General features: G+C 41.6%; 1 protein-coding gene across 1 annotated transcript; it reads right to left on the bottom strand.

Moving 5' to 3' along the window:
- Positions 1-1,942: 1,942 nt before the first annotated feature.
- On the bottom strand, positions 1,943-19,111 carry ppm1j (protein phosphatase, Mg2+/Mn2+ dependent, 1J). The gene is made up of 10 exons (XM_015958657.3): positions 18,672-19,111; positions 10,914-11,028; positions 10,133-10,462; positions 8,929-9,041; positions 8,713-8,797; positions 8,358-8,476; positions 7,247-7,310; positions 6,699-6,806; positions 3,531-3,682; positions 1,943-2,755 (listed from the first exon to the last, which is right to left on the bottom strand). The coding sequence occupies exons 1-10, from the start codon at positions 18,929-18,931 to the stop codon at positions 2,608-2,610; spliced, it is 1,494 nt and encodes a 497-aa protein (XP_015814143.1). The 5' UTR covers positions 18,932-19,111; the 3' UTR covers positions 1,943-2,607.
- Between the last annotated feature and the right edge of the window lie 1,842 nt (positions 19,112-20,953).

Below are 20,953 nucleotides of genomic sequence, written 5' to 3' on the forward strand. Positions count from 1 at the left end.
GTATTTAACCAAGTCCTGGAACTTCATTGTCCGTGTTTTAATAAAAAGTTCATTTGTGTGATCCAAATATCCTGCATTTGTCATACAGATGGGGAAATTAATGTTAGAATATAATGTAAATAATAATAATAATAATATTATTATTATTATAATAATATAATAATAATAATAATCTTTATGTTTATTTTTATTCATTTGGCAGACACTTTTATCCAAAGCGACTTACAATTTATAACCTATAGGGCATGTTGTGATAATAATAATAATAATTATTATTATTATCAGCTGACCTCATTTTTGGAGCACTTGCTGAACTTAGACCTGACCAACTGCAGCAAGCCCAATCATAGCACTGCCCCCACAGGCTTGTACAGTAGGCACTAGGCATGATGGGTGCATCACTTCATCTCCCTCTCTTCATACCCTGATGCTCCATCAGTCTGGAACAGGGTCCAGCTGGACTCATCAGACCAGTTTTTAATAATACATTGGAAAGTTCTGAACCCAGTTTTAGTCGTTTCTGAAATCTTCTTAGATGTTTTCTTTGCTTGATGCACCTGATCCGACCCTTCTCACACATATTTTCGACTATCACCAGATGTGTCTTTCCACATGGTTGTTTAAGAAATGAGAAGCAACTCATTGCACCAGTTTGGGTTAAATACCTTTTTGCAGCTGAAAGATAATCACCCATGCAGTCATTATCCAATAGGATGCTCCTACTTGTGTGTTTATTTAAATCCAGGGTGTGCTTTTTTGGCCAGGCAGTGTAGTTTCTAAATATAATAAATGTTGAGGTTGTATTAACATCTTTGCTCATTAACACCCGTTAAATCGGAGCTCACCTAGGGTTCAGCTAGCTAAAACGTGTTAATGTCAGCTAGCTCATAAACCTGTAAATGGCTATGTTGCTATGAAAAAAAGCATGAGGCTTGTGGTTCTGCTTTGGTCTATGCTCATTTCTTTAAAGGTTTGTATAAAATCAAACCATAGAAAATAAAAAAAAATTAATCTTTTTTTCACAATAGGAAAATGTTGTCTGTATTACTCAAAGTCACTAAAACATTTTTTCTCATGCCATCTTTGTGCTCTTGGGGGCCCCCTGGTGGTATGGGCCCCCCTACTCGTGTACACTGTGGAGCAGCTCTGAGAAGAACATAAAAATTGGGTGCCTGAAAAGATCAGAGCAATGAAAAATCAATCAACTGTCCTTTTTTACTTTTATTGGATTCAACATCTGCTTAAATTTTAAGCCAAAATTAAAATATTAAAATACAAGTTTACATACTTTTAACAAGAACTCATATTTATGAAGTTGTTGCTGTTTAAATAATTTTATGAATGTGGTGGAAGCTTCTGTTTTGGGTCATCCTGAAAATAAAACATGTATACATGTTTGAATAAGAAGATGATGCCCAAACAGAGAAATTTGACATTACTGTCTTTACCTAAGAGACATGAGAGTAATAAAGATGCTGACGAAGGAATGGGAAAAATTTTTACTTCATAACTGGGACACATCATCCACACATTTTGGTGGCTCAGTTTCTAGGACACAGCAACAGTTGTGAGTTTAAACCTAAAATAAACTTCTGTAACTGCTTACAAGCAAAATGATGTTCAAAAATATGAGAATGATCTAAATAACATGAAACAACAAAACAGTACAAAAGAGGTATGAGGTCCACTGGACGGAGAACAACGTTTCATCTTTTTTTGCCTCTTTTACATGAATCTAATTTAGTGCAATGATAGAGGAAAACTCTTGAGTCTCTTTCATGTATCAATAAGGCATATGTGTGAAATTCAACAAACCTAACAGCGAGACATGGAATAGGTGCCTCCTCCTCTGCGTGCAAAAAACCAAAAAGATGTTAAACTAAAATATAAATGTTATAATTTCTTTAATGTTCAACCCACCAGTCTCTGAGCTGGGAAAAAAAGCACATTCGGTTATAACACAAAAAAGAGGATGTGCAACAATCTTCAGGTGCATCAGGTGCCGTTTTTTCATTCATCATCAACAGAAATACTGTAAACAGACCAAACATCTCCTGTGTGGGTTCAGCGCCACTAATCCATTCATCTCCTTTCTTCTGGTGATTCTTCCTTTTACTTTTCCATCCCAGCAGCAGCGTTTCTTTGGTTTCCTCACATTTTCTGTAGAAATCCCATTTTCTATGTATGATTTTGAAACTTTTGGAGGCTTTTTTTTCTTTCTGTAGAAATAGGGTCACAACATCAGCAAAACATCATAATGAATAGGTTTTTTGTGGGTAATAACAACCCAGCTTTGAACATGAACATGAAATAATATATTACAAGGATTATCTGCAGATTTGTGAGAGAAAACAAATTCACTGACTGAGTTTTTTTAAACAAAACCAGATGTGATGGGAGACTGATCCTGGGTCGAGCTATAATGAAGGAAGTGGGTCTGAAAAAGATAATTAAGGTGCTGCTTAGACCCAAATCGTCACCCCCCAAAACAAAAGACGCCTTTCTGCCTCACCGCCTCATCCTTTCAGGGTTTGGGGAGCTTGGAGTGACCTTGAGAGGGACCCTATAACATTAGTCCTGTCATAGCCATTGCTACAACAGAACCCATCAAGTCTCTGACTCGAGCCCTGCCAGGGGAACCACAAACACAGTGATGTCATCGCCAGAGCCCAGTTTATCGTTGGGGAGCCGCCAGCCACGCTCTTTCAGCACACCTCGTGACCTCATCAGAAGGTCCTGTGCCGCCAGGGTGTATCTGTGCAACACACACACACACACACACACACACACACACACACAATCACGCGCGCGCGCACACACACACACACACACACACACACACACACACACACACACACACACACACACACACACACACACACACACACACACACACACACACACACACACACACACACACACACACACACACACACACACACACACACACACACACACACACACACACACACACACACACACACACACACAATGCAAACATATTTAAGATAGATAGATAGATAGATAGATAGATAATCTTTATTGACAGACTCTTAGGTCCAGATAAAATACATATAAAACAACAGATCAATGAAACAAAATAGATAAATAGAATAAAAAGATAACAGCATAAAATTGAATAAAAATCTAAATGTAATTAAAAGCTTTACTATAAACTGTTCCACACAAGGTTAACCACACAAACACTTCAACCAGTATTTCCTTATACTGGAGAAATAGCGACAACTGCTTTAAGTCTGTGCATCATGTAGTAATGGAATACCAAATACTCTATAATAGTGTTTCATAATAAATATTGTATTTAAGATGGACAAAATTCAGGTAAATAATGTTTATTCATTTACTTCACGTTTTGTTATAAACCAATCTTTTCAGTCTCAATCTTAAACCGATCAGTAAATGTCGCCATCTAGTGGACAGAGCTGGTACTGATGTTTCAGTACATCTCATGAGCAAAAACAGCTGCAGCAAAGGCAAAAGTGACAAAGATTTTTTGGGTAAGTACACACCTCATGGGGTCAGAAGGGTCACAGCTCGCCAAGTAAGCCGACACAGCGTCTGCCACGTCCCCGTCCGTTGTTACGTCCCACAGTCCATCTGTGCCCATGACCAAGACGTCATCTGGTCCATGTTTATTTTCACCCAGGTTATAAACCTTTACCTACAAAGGACAAATAAATATGGTGACTTAGTAGTCAATTTTCTAGATCCATCAGTAACTTTGTCCAAGTGAAAATAACAAAACACACAGAAAAAGTAAAAAGCTGCAGAAACCAAAAACAATCCTGTTATGTTTTACAGAAAAGAGAAAGTGAGACAAGAAAAGGTGGACCCGCAACCACACACAATGGGCAGAATAGGTATTTGACACATCCATGGTTTTATCACCTTGGTAGGCCGTTGACACTAAATTTGCACCAGATGTTTCCATCAAGCCAACTACTGAATTCATACAAAGAAATCAGAACATTTAAGTCCACAAGCTGAGTTATAATAAATACATTTTAAATGAGACAGGGAATAAGTAATGAACACACTTTATTTAATAGTTTGAAGAAAATCCTTTGGGGGTGATTACAGCTTCTAGACACCTCATGTATGGTGAGAACAGTTGTCTACGTTGCTCGGGAGTGATTCTGGTCCATTCTTCCACACAAATGCTCTTTAATCTCGAAGATATCCCGGGCCTCTTTTATGAACTTTGATCTTCAGTTCTCTCTGTAGATTTTCTGTGGAGTTTAGGACAGGTGATTGATTCAAGCAACTTGATTTTCTTTCTTTGAAAGCAGTTGATTGTTTCCTTGTCCTTGTGTCTGGGATCATCTTTCTGCTGAAATGACCATCCTCTTTTCACTTTCAGCTGATGGCAGCAGGTTTTTGTCCAGAATGCCCCTTCTCTATTTATCCTGCCGTCAATGATATGAAGTCAGCCAGTACGCCTTGCTGAAAAGCAGCCCCACACCATAATGCTTCCACCCCCAAACTTAACTGTTATGGTGTTCTTGGGGTGGACAATGCCACTTCTTCTCCAAACATGGTGACCAAAGTACAGTCTCCCAGTAATCCACAGGCTTCTCCAAAAGCTGTTTCACAAAATTTAACCGAGCCTCAACATACTTTTTGTTCAGCGATGGAGTCTTGGTGGGCGTGCATGGTTGCCATGGCAGATCAGTGCATTGCTTATGGTTTTCTTTGAAACAACAGTACATGCTGATGCAAGGTCTTTCTAAAGTTCTGTGTGAGTGGGTCTTGGCTCTTGGAGAACTCTCCCTATTATTCTTTGGACTCCTCAGACATGGATCTTATGTGGAGCAAGAGTAATGAAGTTCAAGGTGTTGAAAGATGCTAAACAACATTGAAAACAATGGGAAAGTTTAGAAAATGCAAAAAAAAAAATATTTTTGCCACCGTTTTCTTTCTTCTATTTTTTTACTACCCAGACAGAAAGCTGCTGATAACTGTGGCTCGTGTAGCCTGGAGCATTGACCTCATGTTGGGAGGAGGAACTAGTCCCACAAGCAAGTTTGTTTCCTTCTAGCGGCGTGTGACTTTCACCGCTGTGGGATGACCACTAAGTCCTCATGCTCGAGACTTGTCATGACTAGAAGGAGTGAAACTGTTGAATAAAGGAGAGCCAATTATGAATTTGTGTTTTTATCAGCAGCAACAGAGAAACTGCTGTTATTTAACGAAAACATACTTTGATTAAACAGTTATGATAATCTGACATTTTCTTTCTTTATTTAAAAAAATCCAGACTATAAGCCATATTTAGGTTTTTCAGTGCAAACCAAAAGGCTAGATTTATGGATGAGTAAGATGGTGACAGATTCAGTAAAGTGAAAAAAAATCCCTTGAAAAAGGATTGATTACCTAATGGCTTTACTATCCAGTGGTAAAAGGGACACATTATGACTTTTTTAAAAAACAAATTATGATAGTTCTATGGTCAATAAAAAACATGTTCTTTACACCAAATCCCTCCCACATAAAGCTGTTTCAGTAGGTCTATTCTTAATATTTTTAAGTACCTTCCAGAATGTGTCATTTTAAGGCTGACCACGCCCACCCATCACTGCTCAAGCTACTTTACGCTGAGAAGCTCATATCTGGGAAGGGCTCAGTGTAGAGCTGCTGCTCCTCCAGAAGCAGATCTCTCTTGCACGTGAGAGATGTTTCCCATTTCCCCATTGATGATGTCACAAACAGGGACTTTTTGAAACAGCTCGTTTTAGACATATAATTCCTAAAACTAATAAGCACTGGTAGAAAGCAGATGGATGGTAATTTTCATGTTTGTAGTATTTATAGAGACCCTGATAACAGCACAAAGACATGCAAAAGACAAGTTTTTCATATTTCCTTTTTTAATTTGAGTAATTAGTTTGTGAGGATATAGCTCTTTTTGTCCTTTTAAGGTTCTTGACCCTCATTGATCAAACAATCATAGAAATATTCCTATATCCCAGCCTACAAATTAAGGTTGTAACGTTCTTACGAACAGCCAAAATCCAGATATATCAAATGTGCAATGACTACTCGTATGCATGTCGTACAGCAATTGACTCTTGATAAATCCCACGCGTGCGTACCCAGGCGATCGTGTCCGTTCAATCAATTACATTCAGAAATGCCCGTAATTAACCATGTCTGGTCCCACTCCATCCTCAGCTCATGAGGGAAATCCCTGCGTTCTTCCGGAGAAAAAAACCCAAACTTTATTGTCAGCGCGATCGAGGCACTGGCTGCCAAAGTAGAAGAGAACCAAACAAGTTGCAGAGGGTGTAAACGTGGATGGGACATGAGAGTTTCTTGTCAGGAATAAGGAAAAATGGTTCAACATTAAATTGCATATGATAAATCGTAGAGTAACTGGTTGTCATTTACAGTTTACATTTACGGAGTAGTATGCATTTTCTGTTTGGGGTTAGTTTTGTGATTTGGAAATGTTTGTTGCCTACACCTACACATGGAAGCTGCTTTCTCATGTCATAATCTTCACTCCAGTGTGTCAAAAGGCAACAGCCTAGAGGCCAGACCGCTTTCACTCTGTGTGACATTAAACAGAGAAGCTGAAAGCATGACAGCTATTCCACTGCATTCCAAATGCACCGAAGTATCTAAAACAGCGACCTGGAGTCCCCCCCCCCCCCGCGGTTCCCACAGTACAGACTCACCTCAGGGACACACGACAGGAAGGGCTTGATGTAAATGTTGGAGTTGTACACCTTCAGGTCGTGATCTCCAAGCCCTCGGGTCACTCCGATTGTTGCCATTACACGTGCCTATGCACATCATCACACACAGTTAGAACACACACACTCAAACAAAACACACTGCAAATTTCAGTTCCAGCATGACTTTTCTTTCCTGGTAAATCCACTTTTGAAGGATTATAAAGCAAAGACCAAGTTTTATCAGACAGTAATAAAAATAGGCATAAAAGGCAGATGTGGCTTTCATCAAATGACCTCCAGAAATCAGAATGCAATAAATGAGTAAAATCTATAGCTAAAGCTATTAAAGCTGATTACATTTCCAAAATCCTGCGAATTTGGAACTATTGTATCACTAAATCCGTTCAGGTTCTAGCTTTACATCAGCAAACGTAATAACTAGACAGGATGGGACGCTGAAAGGAGCTGAAGTCAGACAGGGTCTCAGTCAATATTCAGTTTGTAGTCATAATGTTGTGGCTGTAATGTTTGTCTTAGCCATTTCTTACCTTTTTCCCCTCTCCGTATATCAGTGGGAATTTTAGATCATCTTCTACGATTGTCTTATAGGCCCTACGGCGACACAAACAGACAATATAGTTCAGAAAATGAAAACTTTTAATTTAAACGTTTTGAGTAAACATAGCAGACATCAGAAAAAATAACTCTAATCCTAAACCCTGAACCAGGAATTGGATATTTAAAAGGTGTGGCTCACTGAACAACAACTTACCTACCCGCAGCCATAGATCACTGCTTTGGATCTAAAAGACCTTTTAGAAATCAGCCGATAGCTACAATTAGTGGACTTACATTTAAACTGGAAATTTGCCCCTGAAGTAGCTGCTGGCTACACTGCATCCTTCGTAAAACACAGTATTCTGGGAAATTTTTGACCAAGGGCAGGCTAGAAGACGCATCCCGTGTATCCTTGCTCAGCTAGCTAAATGGCTAACAACCCGAGAACAGAACCTCCTCAGTAGCACATGAACATTGGAACACGCCTTGGAGGTTGCTGATGACATATTTCCTAGGCAACTGGGGTGGGACCAAGGCTGTTGTTGGTTTAGCGTCCAGGAAACAGCAGAGAACGTCTCAGCTAGTAGAAGCTAACCATTAGCATTAGTGCCTCCGCTCCACAGCAGAACTCCTCCAGGCTTGTGTTATTTGTGGAGATAAAACATCAACGTTTCAGAGCAAACAGAGTCAGTGGTAGAGTTGTGTTGCTGTTAGCCAATCAAAGGTGAGATGTTCAAATATCTGGAAATAAGACTCCAAGTCCTGCCGTCTGAAGCTACTTTCTCCTCCAGCTGACTTGTACTTCCTGAAAAAGGCTCATATGAGATATTTTTCCACAGTACGATTTACACGGTATTTATTCTTACTAGAGACATATTTTTTAAACGAGCGATCCACACCTTTAAGATGGAAAACATTCAGTTCACCAAATTCACTTCGCAAATAACATTCTGCACTCGTTTTTTAAATAACTGCCAATTATAACAGAATTGTTTTACTTCTTCTGAACCAAAAGTAAACCATTCAACAGATGTGCAAGAGGCTTTTGTAAGAGTTGAAATGATCCTCAACTGTCAGGAATGTGATGAAGTCGGAGTTTACCAGCCAGTCATGGTGTGGTCTCTGTAGAGCATCTTCTTGCCTAATTCGCTGTGCTGGATCCTACGAGGAAACTCAATGTGAGTGAACTCATTTCCCAGGAGTTCTGGCCTCAGGAAGCCCTGAAACGTCAGACAGAATCGGAAAATTTGGATTAAACTAGAAAACACAATTCTCTAAAAAGTGAATCGTGGGCCAGCAGTGTAATAATAAACAGCTCCCTGTTATAGCAGCAGTCACAGCCAACCCACATGATGACTCAGAAACACATACAGCTGCTAAAACAGGCAGCCAGTGAGGATTAGTTTATTTTAGTATGAAAAAGGTTTATCTGGCTAATAAGGAGGATAAAAAATACCAGATATTGTAACCGCTGCCTTTCTGACTCAGGTGTGAATTCATTAGTCATTGGAATGGCTTCGTTATTTCGTATGATTATGGCCCTGCAGAGAGGAACAGGGAGAAAAGAGAGAACCAAAAGGACATGACATGTTCGTTAGCTAGAGAGATCCATGGGATAAAAAGGTTTTTTGATGCAAAGTGGAAGAAGAAGCATCCATCAGATTTGTCTAACCTGCTATCTCCAGCATTGGCTACGTAGAGTTTCCCCATTAAATGAATGACAGCTAAGGCACAGCAGCCACCGGAAATGGCATAGGAAGTCTTCTCCTTCTCAATGAGGTCATCCTGAGAAGACAGCAAGCGAGAGAGAGAGCAAGAGAGTGAGAGAGAGCGAGAGAGTGAGAGAGAGAGAGACAGAGAGAGAGAGAGAGAGAGAGAGAGAGAGAGAGAGAGAGAGAGAGACAGAGAGAGAGAGACAGAGAGAGACTTCATCCCAAAGCATTGGCTCATCATTACAACTGAAAGCTAATGAACAGGAACAAAGAGGCTTTGAAGAGCTTTTGGCTATGGGCTGATTATAAACACCAACGACTAAAGAAAGAGGTTTGCTCCCCAGACAGAGGAAAGACTGGGTAGCAGAGTGATCGGATTCAGCCAACTTGTCAAGAAGACATCTAGACTTAGAGCGACAAATGCGGTCCTATGAGAAGGCAGAGCAGCATGTTGAGATACAGGCTACAGTGTTTGTTTACTAACAGAGCTGTTATTGACCAGCCTAGAAATCTAGACAGACTGTATCAGAAGCAAGGATTTTGTTCTGCAAGTCAGTCTCTGTGGAAAAGTTGATTTGAACAATCGGATTATAGAGAAACAAAGATAATCTCTGTCTGGAATGAGGAGTTAAGGGCTATTTCTGTGATTTGAAAGTACAAACAGCAGCTAGTTGTAGCATTTTCATGGAGTCTTGTGTACCTCCATGAGGAATATCATGTTACTGGGGAACGAGAAGTGATGTAAAGTTTTTAAAATTGGATCCACATCAATTAAAGTTTTGAGACTGGAGAGCTTGTAAATCCACAGTAATCCACTTTGCTCACAGCCCCAACCATATTAGCCATTAGCTTATTGATCCGGTCATAATTAATCTCTGTTTCTCCAAAGTGAGCCTGTTCCCAGGTCTATCAACAACAGGTCAGATGCTAGTATGATAAATAGGAACAAACCCATTAACCATGCTTAAAACTTTTCATTTGTTAGAACAAAAAACTTTAAACTTATTTTGAAACCTGCAGAAACTAAATAATGGCAAAAAAGAACAAGAAGATGTGAGATCTTTCTGGTGTTTTTCTTTTATGTCCCTGTACAACCTGTGTGTTTTATCAAAAGTAGGTTCTGCTACTTCCCAATCATTCCAAGTGTCCGGTAAAATTCCTCACCATCTGTTTGAAGGCGGTCTCGATGACCCCCATGATCAGGCTCTCCAAACTAACAACTTTCTCCATGTGGAAGCGTACTGAGGAGTCGCAGACAGCATCTGGGTCTTCGGATTCCTGCGTGGCTCCCTTCTTCGCCTCCGCTTGGTATGGGCTCCCATTTTTGGCCAAGCAAATAGGAGGTGGACTGCTGGGATTCTCCAGGAGGTGGCAGATCTCCCCAAGTCCATCTCTGATGAGACGGTGCAGCAGCTTGGAGGCCATGATGGCGGCGCCGGAGCCTGCATGTCCATCAAACACCCCCCAGAATTGGAGAGGGATTCCTGTGCCGTCCTGAAATGGAAACAAAGAGATAAAACGTCAGAAATAACAACTTTGTTCCCGTTTGTGAATAACATTCCTCTTGGGTATTTTTCAAAGCATGCACTCTGATATTTAGATCCTGAGTGACGTAAAGAGCAAAGGGAAAATCTCAGTGTCTCTGTTGCATCCATATGAAGCAACAGTGGGAAGATTTTCCCACCTGTGTGTTTGGAGCCTGACTGGCTGATAAATAAACAGGCTCAAGATTTCTGATGCTGAAATAACGGAGGAAGGGCAATTTGAGAGACGGCAGGAAAATAATTTCTAAAACCAGTCACAAAACAGATAAACGGGATTTAATTCCAGTTTGGAGAGTTTATAGAAGCAGTAGAGACCAGCACGGCTGCACAAAGTGATGCCAACAGTGACAACAGTAACAGTAAATGTTCTCTTTGACTAAACGTTTCTGAAGTCCGCTCACCCCGCTGTCGTCTACCATTGTGGAGTTTCTGTGTTTGCCGCTCGGCTTCCTCACAAATAGTTTCTCACACGAGGCCTGGTCCTCATTCAGCATGCTCTTTCCCGCATTGATCACCCTGATGGAGAAGAACAAAAGGAGTGAAAATAAGCCTGCAGTTTGGCGACTTATTAAGTTTGCTCCGGCTTCTCCGACTGCACGGAAGCAACAGCAGCAGCTAGAACACTGGAGGTGAGAAAGAAAGCGAGGCAAAATAAAAAGTAGGGCAGGATGCAACAGAGTCCCAGAGGGAAGTGCAGAAAGAATGAAGTGTTTTTATTATGAGATGATGACCGTGGAGGGATAACGGCTTTAGAGTGTGGTTTCACACTCAAGCAGCTTCATCTTTACTGGTTTGCATTACAGCATCCACTGTTGCTGTTTTGTGTCCGGGCTGCAGAAGAAAGAGCCGCAGATACGCATCACATGTAAACCTACTGTTGCTTAATTACACACCCAGCAGACATCATGCATATATGGAATGATTTAGACTCAGGTTTCTAGTCTCCTGATGAATGTGGGCCCAATAATCTCCCATCTCAAATTCCCCGTTTCCACCGGATCCTGAGGGAAATTTCCAGGTCTTTAACTGAAATGAGCTGAAAGTTATTTAATTTAAGCATCATTATACGCTGTTATTTCTGATTCTGCCCACATATAAAAAACATGATATAATTCAGTGAAACGTTAAGTAACAAGACAGAAGCCACATCCCATAATACTGATTATCTAAACACGGTCAGCTGTATGTTGTACTGGCAGCGGAATAAAAATATCCATTAGCGTGGTAAAGCTGCCACATGAGACTGACTTGGAAAGGTTGCAGTTTGGACATCACGCTGGTCTGTTATGCAACATTTTCAGTTTCTATTTTAGATAAATGCCACATTAGCTGAAAAACACAGCACAAAAGGCACAACTCAAACCATTTAAGTAATGTCTTAAAAGAAAATCTCTGCAGCCTGGAAACTTATCAGCTCTGGCCAGAAACCCCTCCATGGGGAGTGAGAGCAGAAACAAAAAGCTGATTTTAGAAACAAATAAATAAATAAAGATAATCTGATGCTTGCTAGTCAGTGACTTTAATATCAGACTGGAAACTACTGTATGATGTCAAATAAATGAGTGCAGCATTGTCCAAATCCTGATTATAAAACGCTCCTTGATGTTCTGATCATTTGAAAGCAGAGGACAGACACCACAGTGTCCTGCACTCGACCAATGATGGGGAGGAACTTCAAACAGCCAGATTGTCAACATCTGCACTTTCTGCCAAGACTAAAACACTTTCGCATTTTTGTCCGCAGGACCGGGATAGAAAGAAAAAACAACTCCTCATCTGTTCTGCAGTATGATCACAGCAGTTCCAAGCATTTTTACTCATTTATTTTCAGCTCTGCATTGCAGACTGCTTGCTTTTCTATAGCTTCAGTCTAGCTTAGAAAAGCAGTTTGGACTTTTTTTTTTGCTTTGGTCAAGGTCATGAGCTGTGTGGAGTGGTCGGCTGCAGTCAAGCGGAAAATTATCCTGAAGCTTAGAGCTTTGAAGAAAGCCCAGAACAAATACAGAACACACACCTTTTTACAGGCTGAGATCTCATTCATCTGTTCTGTGAAACAGTTTATTAATGCTCTGAGAATCGATGGCTGTTAGATTTCCATATTCACCATAAGAGAGTGAGTGGTAACCAGTCGCAAGAGCTCACTGAGCTATAAGTGAACATCATCTGCTGAATGTGAGACTTTTTTTTTTTTTTGCTAAAGTAGGAGCTGAGGTCATCCTTTATTGTGACTTAAACTCCTCATTTCTGTCATATGTTTGCAAAACGCGTGAAATAAAAATAAGTCCGCTCATATTTGGTGAATCAGTATCTTTCAGGCCTGAAACCTGCTTCTGAAAAATTACACAAGAGGAAGTGGAGATTTCCTGTGAATGTTCTTTGTACGGTGCATTTTACCATCAAATGTGTGGTGAAATGATCCCTGTGAGGTCATCATCTGTGAGACAACACTCAGTGTGAGATGTGGATGTGAAACCTGTAACACACCCCTACTAGTCTGAAGAGAGAAAAATGAAGGTCCGCTTAAAAGCTGCTATCTGGAGATTCCTCCCATTCAGTAATTATGTATGATTTTTCAGAAATACATGAATGTCTTTTACGTCCTGCGATATAATGTAGAAAATCCATTTTTTTCTGCTAAGCCTGCACCCGTCCCATAGAGCTCCATGCAATATGAATGGAGCGCCTGTCAGCACTAACCAATAACATTAGACCATCCCTTACGTACAGACGTCAATAACGGAGTGCACTCGAGCGTTTAATAATAATAATAATAATGCATTGAACTTATATAGTGCTTTTCAAGACCCCCAAAGACGCTTTCACACACTCTCACATTCACACACTGCTAGTGATGGTAAGCTACTTGTAGCCACAGCCGCCCTGGGGCGGTCTGACAGAGGCGAGGCTGCCATTTGGCGCCGTCGGCCCCTCTGACCACCACTAAGGTGGTACCTCGGTTCCTCGGTTCAGGCAGAGTTGGCGAACTTTCTCGTGGACTAGCAAGTCTTTAAAATACAAATATATGAATACACAACATAATGTGAGCATAATAATGAAGAATAGCTATTTTAAGAATTTTGTCATTTCTAAAGGTCCATGAAGTAAGAATGACACCCTGTGGACAAATGTGTGTACTGCAGTCCATGTTTCAAAACAAACTATTCTCTCAGTCCGTAGCTTGAGATATTTCTAGAGCAGATTATTCTTTTCTAATTCATCGTTAGTAGGGATGAGCGAGTACACCACCACTATCTGTATCTGTATCTGTTCAACCATCTAAATTATCTGTATTGGAAGTGGGTGTGGTTTTCATCAATACATTATTTTAAATCAGAAAGTGATATGGATTGATCAGAAGTTGCTATGTGTGTTGTTTATTTGAAAACTATTTACAGAGCAGCCTCAGAATTGAGATTAAATATTTTTGATCACAATAGTAAAGGAACTATTACAGAACAAGTTTTTCAATGAAATCAGAACATTATTATTTAAGTAGATGAATTAATACATCTGAACTCATGCAGTAGGATCTAGGAAATATGAAATACTAGAACCAGACACAACTTCATATATATATTTTTATTTTAATTTGATTAAATTTATTTTTTCTTAACGTTCTTGGCATTTTCCCCACACAAAGTTAAACAAAACAATGTTGATTAAGGTGTGTATGAGAGATAGAGAGGGAGAGAGAGAGAGAGTTAAAAAAAGAAAAAAAAACCCGACCGGAGCGGAGGCAGTGACTGACGCAGCACGTCAGCTCTGTCTTGTCAAATGCACCACGCAAGTTACGAAAAAAGTAACTTTAAATATTCAACCGAAAAATAGGCGAGCTGAGGAAAACCTAGGGAGTACTGAAGAAAAGTGAGCAACAGTGAAGCAAGAACAGAGAGATCCGTTAACTGTCTGTGTGTGTGCGTGGATGGGCCGGACTGACGGCTGCAGTTTTGTGTGCAGGGAGGGGCGGGCGCTCTATGTGATTGGCCAATCACAGAGCGTGAAGACAGTCAGTTACCCAATGAGGATTTTCCTTCAGCACGATTACAGATTTTTACGAGTTTTACTCGTTTCATGCTCGTATTCGTCAAAAATGGGTTATCCGTACCGGATACTCGGCTCATCCCTAATCGTTAGCGTTGTTAGCTCATTGTTAGCCAAGCAGAATGTGTCTCAGCAACGTTAGGCTCCCCTACTGTTGGATGATTTTCAACCTCAAGGTGATGACCCCAGTCATTTGATCTCTGGCTTTCTATCAGATTTTGCGAGACAATCTGTCCCACCTAAGCAGGCTGACATTGCTTGTTCTTTCCCACAGTCAGTTCCAGGCCCAAACACCCAATGATTTCATATCTCTCTTATAGAATTGAGCATAACACAGCCACATCTTCACACAGAGTTTCCACGTTTACATCAAATAGGGAGCCTAAGTCTCCTCCCTTTCCGATCGGCTTATGGGTCCCCGGAAGAACAAAAGAATGAATGCAAGTCAACGAGGCTACAAGAGCTGCTTTCTAATCTGGATCTGGATCTCTTGAGACTTGGAGCTCCTTCCATCTCCTACACATCTTTTGGGGGCAGATCTGTGGTCCCTCACACTCTCTATTGGAAGCTCCTATAGAAAAACCTTACATAAACAAGCACGGGTATGCACACAGGTGCTCACATGGTGCTCTCATAAGTATGGACTTGGGCACGTTCAACACATCTTAAAGCTGTGGTTGGCACTAAATGCACTGTGATTTATTATCGTGATTGTTCAGTAAAACAATGTTGATTTTATATTTCCTCATCAGGTTGAAGCAGTGATTGTTTGCTCCTGTTGTATTGCTGTGTCCCTTTTTTTTCTCTCCTTCTGTGGGTCTAGAAGCAGACTCTTGTTCATCATTGATTGTTTATTTTTCTTACTGCACCTTTGAGCATATTTTTCTCTTGCTGAGCTTCAGCTGAATCTATTCTCATCATTCTGCCAAGTGAAGCTTCCTCAGATGGAAGCTGACAGACAATTAAAGACAAGAAAAATCTTGATTAGGAATATTAACAAATTTAATTTCTCATAGTTTTTATTCCTTTTAAGGGAGAAGAAGCTTTTAACACATGAAGAAATGATAGTGGACAGAACGACACAGTAAACACTAAAACAGGCATTATAAGAGCTGTTCTGCAGCTGCAATGATTAGAACAGGTTGGTTGTACTTTAAGGGTGTGGACACAAAACAGCATCAGGAAAGAAACTAGGTTGGATTATGACAACAGGTAAATAGCATGTTATCTGCACCGATTCTGGCTTTCAGGGTTAAAACAAAATGTCTGATTCTGTTACAGAAATAATTCTGACAGAAAACATTTTTCCTGCTCTCTGATTATTTAAAAATTCTGATCCTGGAAGTAAAATCATTCACATTAGATCAGCAACTGATAGAGTGGATGGTGGGCTCGCAGATTAAAAACATTTTTTTAAATAACCAATTGGAAATGATCCTTTCATCAACTAAAACAAATCTGAATTTAAGAATAGAAGACTTTATTTGTATCTATAAATCATGTAGAGTTCTGGTTTCATCGATTAAACTAAGGGTGTTGATTACTGGATGATTCCAATAAATAAAAAAGGACATAAGACATTTGAAAAGGGTCAAAATTATTTATCCATTAGTCTGCTCTGGAGGTAAACCGATTAGATGTGCTGATATTTGCTAATTTTAATATAATCAGCTGGACTCGTGCATACGGTTACCGAGCAGAAAGCAGGCACTGCAACAGGCAGCTCGTGTCAGCTCCCTAATGAAATCTCTTCAGCAAGAAAACTCTTCTGTGATTCTTCTTTTTTTCTTGAGCTTCTCAGCTCTTCTCGTATCCAAGTTCAACTTCTCTGCTTGATATAAAACATTTTTACCACCAAAACAAAAACATTTTTTCCTGCTTTTGGTCATGATCTCAGTGTTTCGACCTGGAAGCACATTTCCATAATAAGCAGCATTAGCTAGTCACTTGGGGAAAGCGGTCCGAGTGGTTTTAAGGGCACTCTCGTTTTTTGGCCCCACTGGTCATCTTTGTGCTGAAACAACATATTAGACCACATATATTTTACAGCAGTTAGAGGCCAGCAGACGTACAGGTTTCCAGTTAAGTAGAAAGAGGAAAAGTCACGTTGTAGCTTTTCCTCTGTATCCTACAACATCTCAGTAGGTTCAGCTCTGCGTTGGTTTGTCTTGGATTATCTGCATAGATGTTTGTGTAAAGGAAACATACACTGCCTGGCAATATAAAGTCGCCACCTGGAATTAACTAAGCAGACACGTAAGAGCCTCCTATTGGATAATGACTGCATGGGTGATTATCTTTCAGCTGCAACAAGTTATTGAACCCCAATTGGTGCAATGCGCTTCTTCTCATTCCTGAAACAACTATGTGGAAAGGCACATCTGGTGGTGGTGGAAAAGATGTTGGTCTGTGTGAGAAGGGTCAGATCATCGGCATGCATCAAGTAGAGAAAACATCTAAGGAGATAGAAACGACTAAAACTGGATTCAGAACTGTCCAACGCTTTATTAAAAACTAGTCTGAGTCCAGATGGACCCTGTTCCAGAGTGATGGTGCATCAGGGTAAGAAGAGAGGGAGATGAAGTGATGCACCCATCATGTCTAGTGCCTACTGTACAAGTCTGAGGGGGCAGTGTTATGATCTGGGCTTGCTGCAGGCGGACAGGTCCAAGTTCAGCAACAGGATGTGCTCCAAGATTGAGGACAGCTGACTACCTGATTATCCTGAATGACCAGGTTATTCAATTTTCTCTGATGGCGCGGCCATATTCCAAGATGACAATGCCAGGATTCATCAGGCTCAGATAGTGAAAGAGTTGTTCAGGGAGCATGAGAAATCATTTTCACCTATGGGTTGGCCATTAAACCCATTGAGAATCTTTGGGATGTGCTGGAGAAGGCTTTGTGCAGTGGTCAGACTCTACCATCATCAATGCAAGATCTTGGTGACACATTAATGCAAGACTGGATGGAAATAAATCTGGTGATGTTGCAGAAGCTTATCGATACACTGGCACAGCGAATGTGTGTCGTAATCAAAGCTGAAGGTGGTCCAGCAAAATATTAGAGTGTGACCTTTCATTTGGTGGTGACTTTTTCTTGGGTAGTGTATCTATACAAGCTACAAAGAAATGTGTTTTGCTTTTGAAAGCAAAGATGCTTCTAAGGGATCCCAAACTTTTTGTGAGCAGTGTTGTTCCCTAACATCTGCAGTCATGATGACACAGAGCTATGAAAGATGTAGGCCAACAGGAAGGTCTAAGGAGACAGCAATCATCTGCTTGGACATCACTGTCCTCACTCATTACAGGTGAGGCAAACAGTGCTGGTGCACTCATCCATTACATCAGTCTAACTGGTTCTGATGTTGACCAGTTAAAACAAACCAGTAGATATCTAACAAACACAGCTCTACACCTGTGCAGCAGCGTAAAGGCCACGGCGTCAGATGCTCACCTTAATGTAACAAAATTAGGCTTCATCTGCTTTAAGTGACAGTTTAACTCTGACGGGTGCAACTTTTAACAGTCGATTACACCGTGCTGCAAACAGCACAGCTACATCTGTGTTTACAGTTTCAGTGAATTACATCAGCTCGCTGCAGAACCTAGACAGAAACGGTGCAGGTTCCCACAGAAAGCAACACCACATCCTCAGTCCTCTGATACATCACCCACCTCACTCTCTCTGCCCCCTGGAGACTTTCTGCATGACTCAGCCATTTTTAAAGTTGCACTCTTGGATCTAGGGGGGTTTAGCACCAAACACATACAGAGAAATGAATGAGAGGTTACAAATGATTCTGAGAGTATTTTTCCTCTCATGCTGGTCAACATCTTGAATTAAATTTCTGCTCTTCCAAAGCAGAAACCACTAGACAGCAAATGCATCACGGCTCAGACAGAAACAAACATTTCCTGCTTTCACTTCCGCATGGCTTGCATCTCCAGTAGTCTTCAAACTGGCAGCATTTAAAGATGTTGCATGCTTTCTGCTGCAGGAGGGCCAGCTGACCATCACCGTTGCTGCAGCAGCAACACCAAAACACCCACCAGGGCCCAGATTCTCACCAAGCGGACGGGTTATTGCTCTGCTGTGAAACGGCTTCATCCACTTACTCTGCGTATCCGGTCTGCCAGGGAAGCCTGCTGCCCCTCTTCAGCGCGAGCACTGGCCGTGACGCGTGCTCGGTGGAGTACTGCAAGAGCTCCGGGGTGAGGTCCAAGAAATCCGGCCGGCCGTAGGGGAAGCGAGGCGGGAGGCTTTCCTGGCCGCAGGTCTGTCCTCCACCTGGATGATGGTTGTGGTGGTGGTGTCCGTGCGGCATCATTCCCCCGACCAGGTTGGACATCGCGTTCTTAACTTTGCTGATCATCATCAGCGGGACCGAACCGAACCCCTCGAGCCCCCAAAATAAAACAAAAACAAAAGATCAGAAAGGAAATGAATAAAAATATCACACACGATGTTGTGATGTTACGGCTGAGATGAGAGGAGGAGGAGGTAAAAGCAGCGAGACATGCAGACAGCGACGACAATCATTTCAGGAAGCGATTGTTTCCTTCCTTGGACCCATGTGACAGCTTTCGGAACCGAGCCGAGCACATAAGTGGGCTGGGATCCTGCACGAGGCTGCCTACATCTCAGAAGGCAGGGCTTCGGGATGCACAGCAAACATTTCACTCCCTAAAATAAATACACGATGACTGCATGGGTCTCCGAACATTACCATCAGCCACGTTCAAGTCTTTAAATCCCGGTCATAATAAAATACATTAAAGGGAACGTTTAAGTCTTTTGAATTTACTTTCTATGAAATGTTGAGAACATTTATGATTTTATCTGATTGATAGATCTTTGATCAGCCTTTGTTTGAAAAAATACAGATGAACCAGAGAGGCTATGGCAGCCTGCAGGGCCGCTCCTTGCCAAAGAGCGGCCCTAGTCTGAATTGTATTGACCCCCCCCCCCAACATTCCAGACAGTAAACACCAATCATCTAAAAATGATCTTCACCTGTGTGTGCGTCAGTGACGTGTCACGTGATCAGGAAGAAGCGATCCATGAAATACGAGCTGGTTTTGGGAAGCCACTATGCCTAATTAGTAACTATAACTAATTACTTTGTTAAAGTAACTTTCCCAACACTGGACATTGATGTAAATACTAATCTAACAGTAAGTCGAGCTTGTTTCTGGTGAGAGTTGGACTCCACCCTTTGTTACCGATACTGTTCTTAACTTTTATGGACAGGATTTCTAGGCGCAGCCTCGGTACTGAGGTCATCTGTTTTGGTGGCCTGAGGATTGGGTCTCTGCTTCTTGCAGATAATGTGGTCTTGTTGGCTTCATCAGAATGTGATCTCAGTTTTCGCTGGAGTGGTTTGCAGTTGAGTGTAAAGTGGCTGGGATGAGAATCAGCCCTTCTAAATCCAAGACAATGGTCTTAAATTGGAAAATGGTAGAATGCCTTCTCCAGGTCATGGATGAAGTCCCTCCCAAAGTGTCATGTTGCAGGTGTGGAGATGATGGACCATGGAGATGTGTGGTGGAGAGTCCAGGAGGCAGGAGAGCAGGCACGGATGAAAAATAAAAATGGTTTTAATGGTGGAATGGGAACGACAGGAACAAAACAACGATGACTACAAACAATGATCTGACAAAGGACATAACGAGACGGGAGGTATAAATACACTGGGGAAAATAAGGAGCACATGGGCAGGTTAACAAGGGGCAGGTGAAATCAATAGGGACTAATCAGGCAGGAGAGGGACACAGTCAGTACTACCCCCCCCCCCCCCCCCCAGCAAATGATCTGTCACCTTTGGTCTTTAGCCTGGTGCGTTGCACAACCAGTAGGCTTTGATCACTGGACCTCAGGGACCTGCTGGGGGTGTAGGGACTAAGAAGATCACCAATGTAAGAGGGTGCTTGTCCATGTAAGGCCCTATAGACCAGAACCAGGATCTTGAAATGAACCCTGACATTGACTGGCAGCCAGTGAAGCTGGAGGAGAAGCGGGGCGATGTGGGTGTGTTTGGAGGACTTGGTCAGAAGCCGAGCACAGGCATTCTGAACCACCTGTAGACGGCTCAGGGAGGTTCTGCTCAGACACGTGAAAAGAGAGTTACAGTAGTCTAAGCGTGAGGAGATGAAGGAGTGGATAACTGTCCCAAGTTCAGAGTGGGACAGAATGGGACTCAGCTTAGCAACGTTCCTTAGATGGAAGAAGGAAGAGCGAACAAGAGAACTGAGATGAGAATCCAGGGTGAGAGCTGGGTCAAAGGTCACGCCAAGATTCCTGACGGAAGGTTTGGTGTGAGAAGCAAGCTGACCAAGACAGTCTCTGACTTTGGGAACCAGCTTGTCTGGGGCACAGATGAGGATCTCAGTCTTATCTT

Source organism: Nothobranchius furzeri, chromosome 3, assembly GCF_043380555.1.
Source record: "Nothobranchius furzeri strain GRZ-AD chromosome 3, NfurGRZ-RIMD1, whole genome shotgun sequence".
Taxonomy (NCBI): Eukaryota; Metazoa; Chordata; class Actinopteri; order Cyprinodontiformes; family Nothobranchiidae; genus Nothobranchius; species Nothobranchius furzeri.

What these genes read in the sequence shown, in the direction of transcription:
- ppm1j (XM_015958657.3), bottom strand. Translation starts at nt 18,931, where the DNA reads ATGATGATCAGCAAAGTTAAGAACGCGATGTCCAACCTGGTCGGGGGA. An exon ending in GACCACACCATGACTGGCTG is followed by an intron (nt 7,311 to 8,357) that starts GTAAACTCCGAC and finishes GTGTCGCCGTAG; the next exon opens with GGCCTATAAGACAATCGTAG. An exon ending in GACCCTTCTGACCCCATGAG is followed by an intron (nt 2,756 to 3,530) that starts GTGTGTACTTAC and finishes TGTGTTGCACAG; the next exon opens with ATACACCCTGGCGGCACAGG.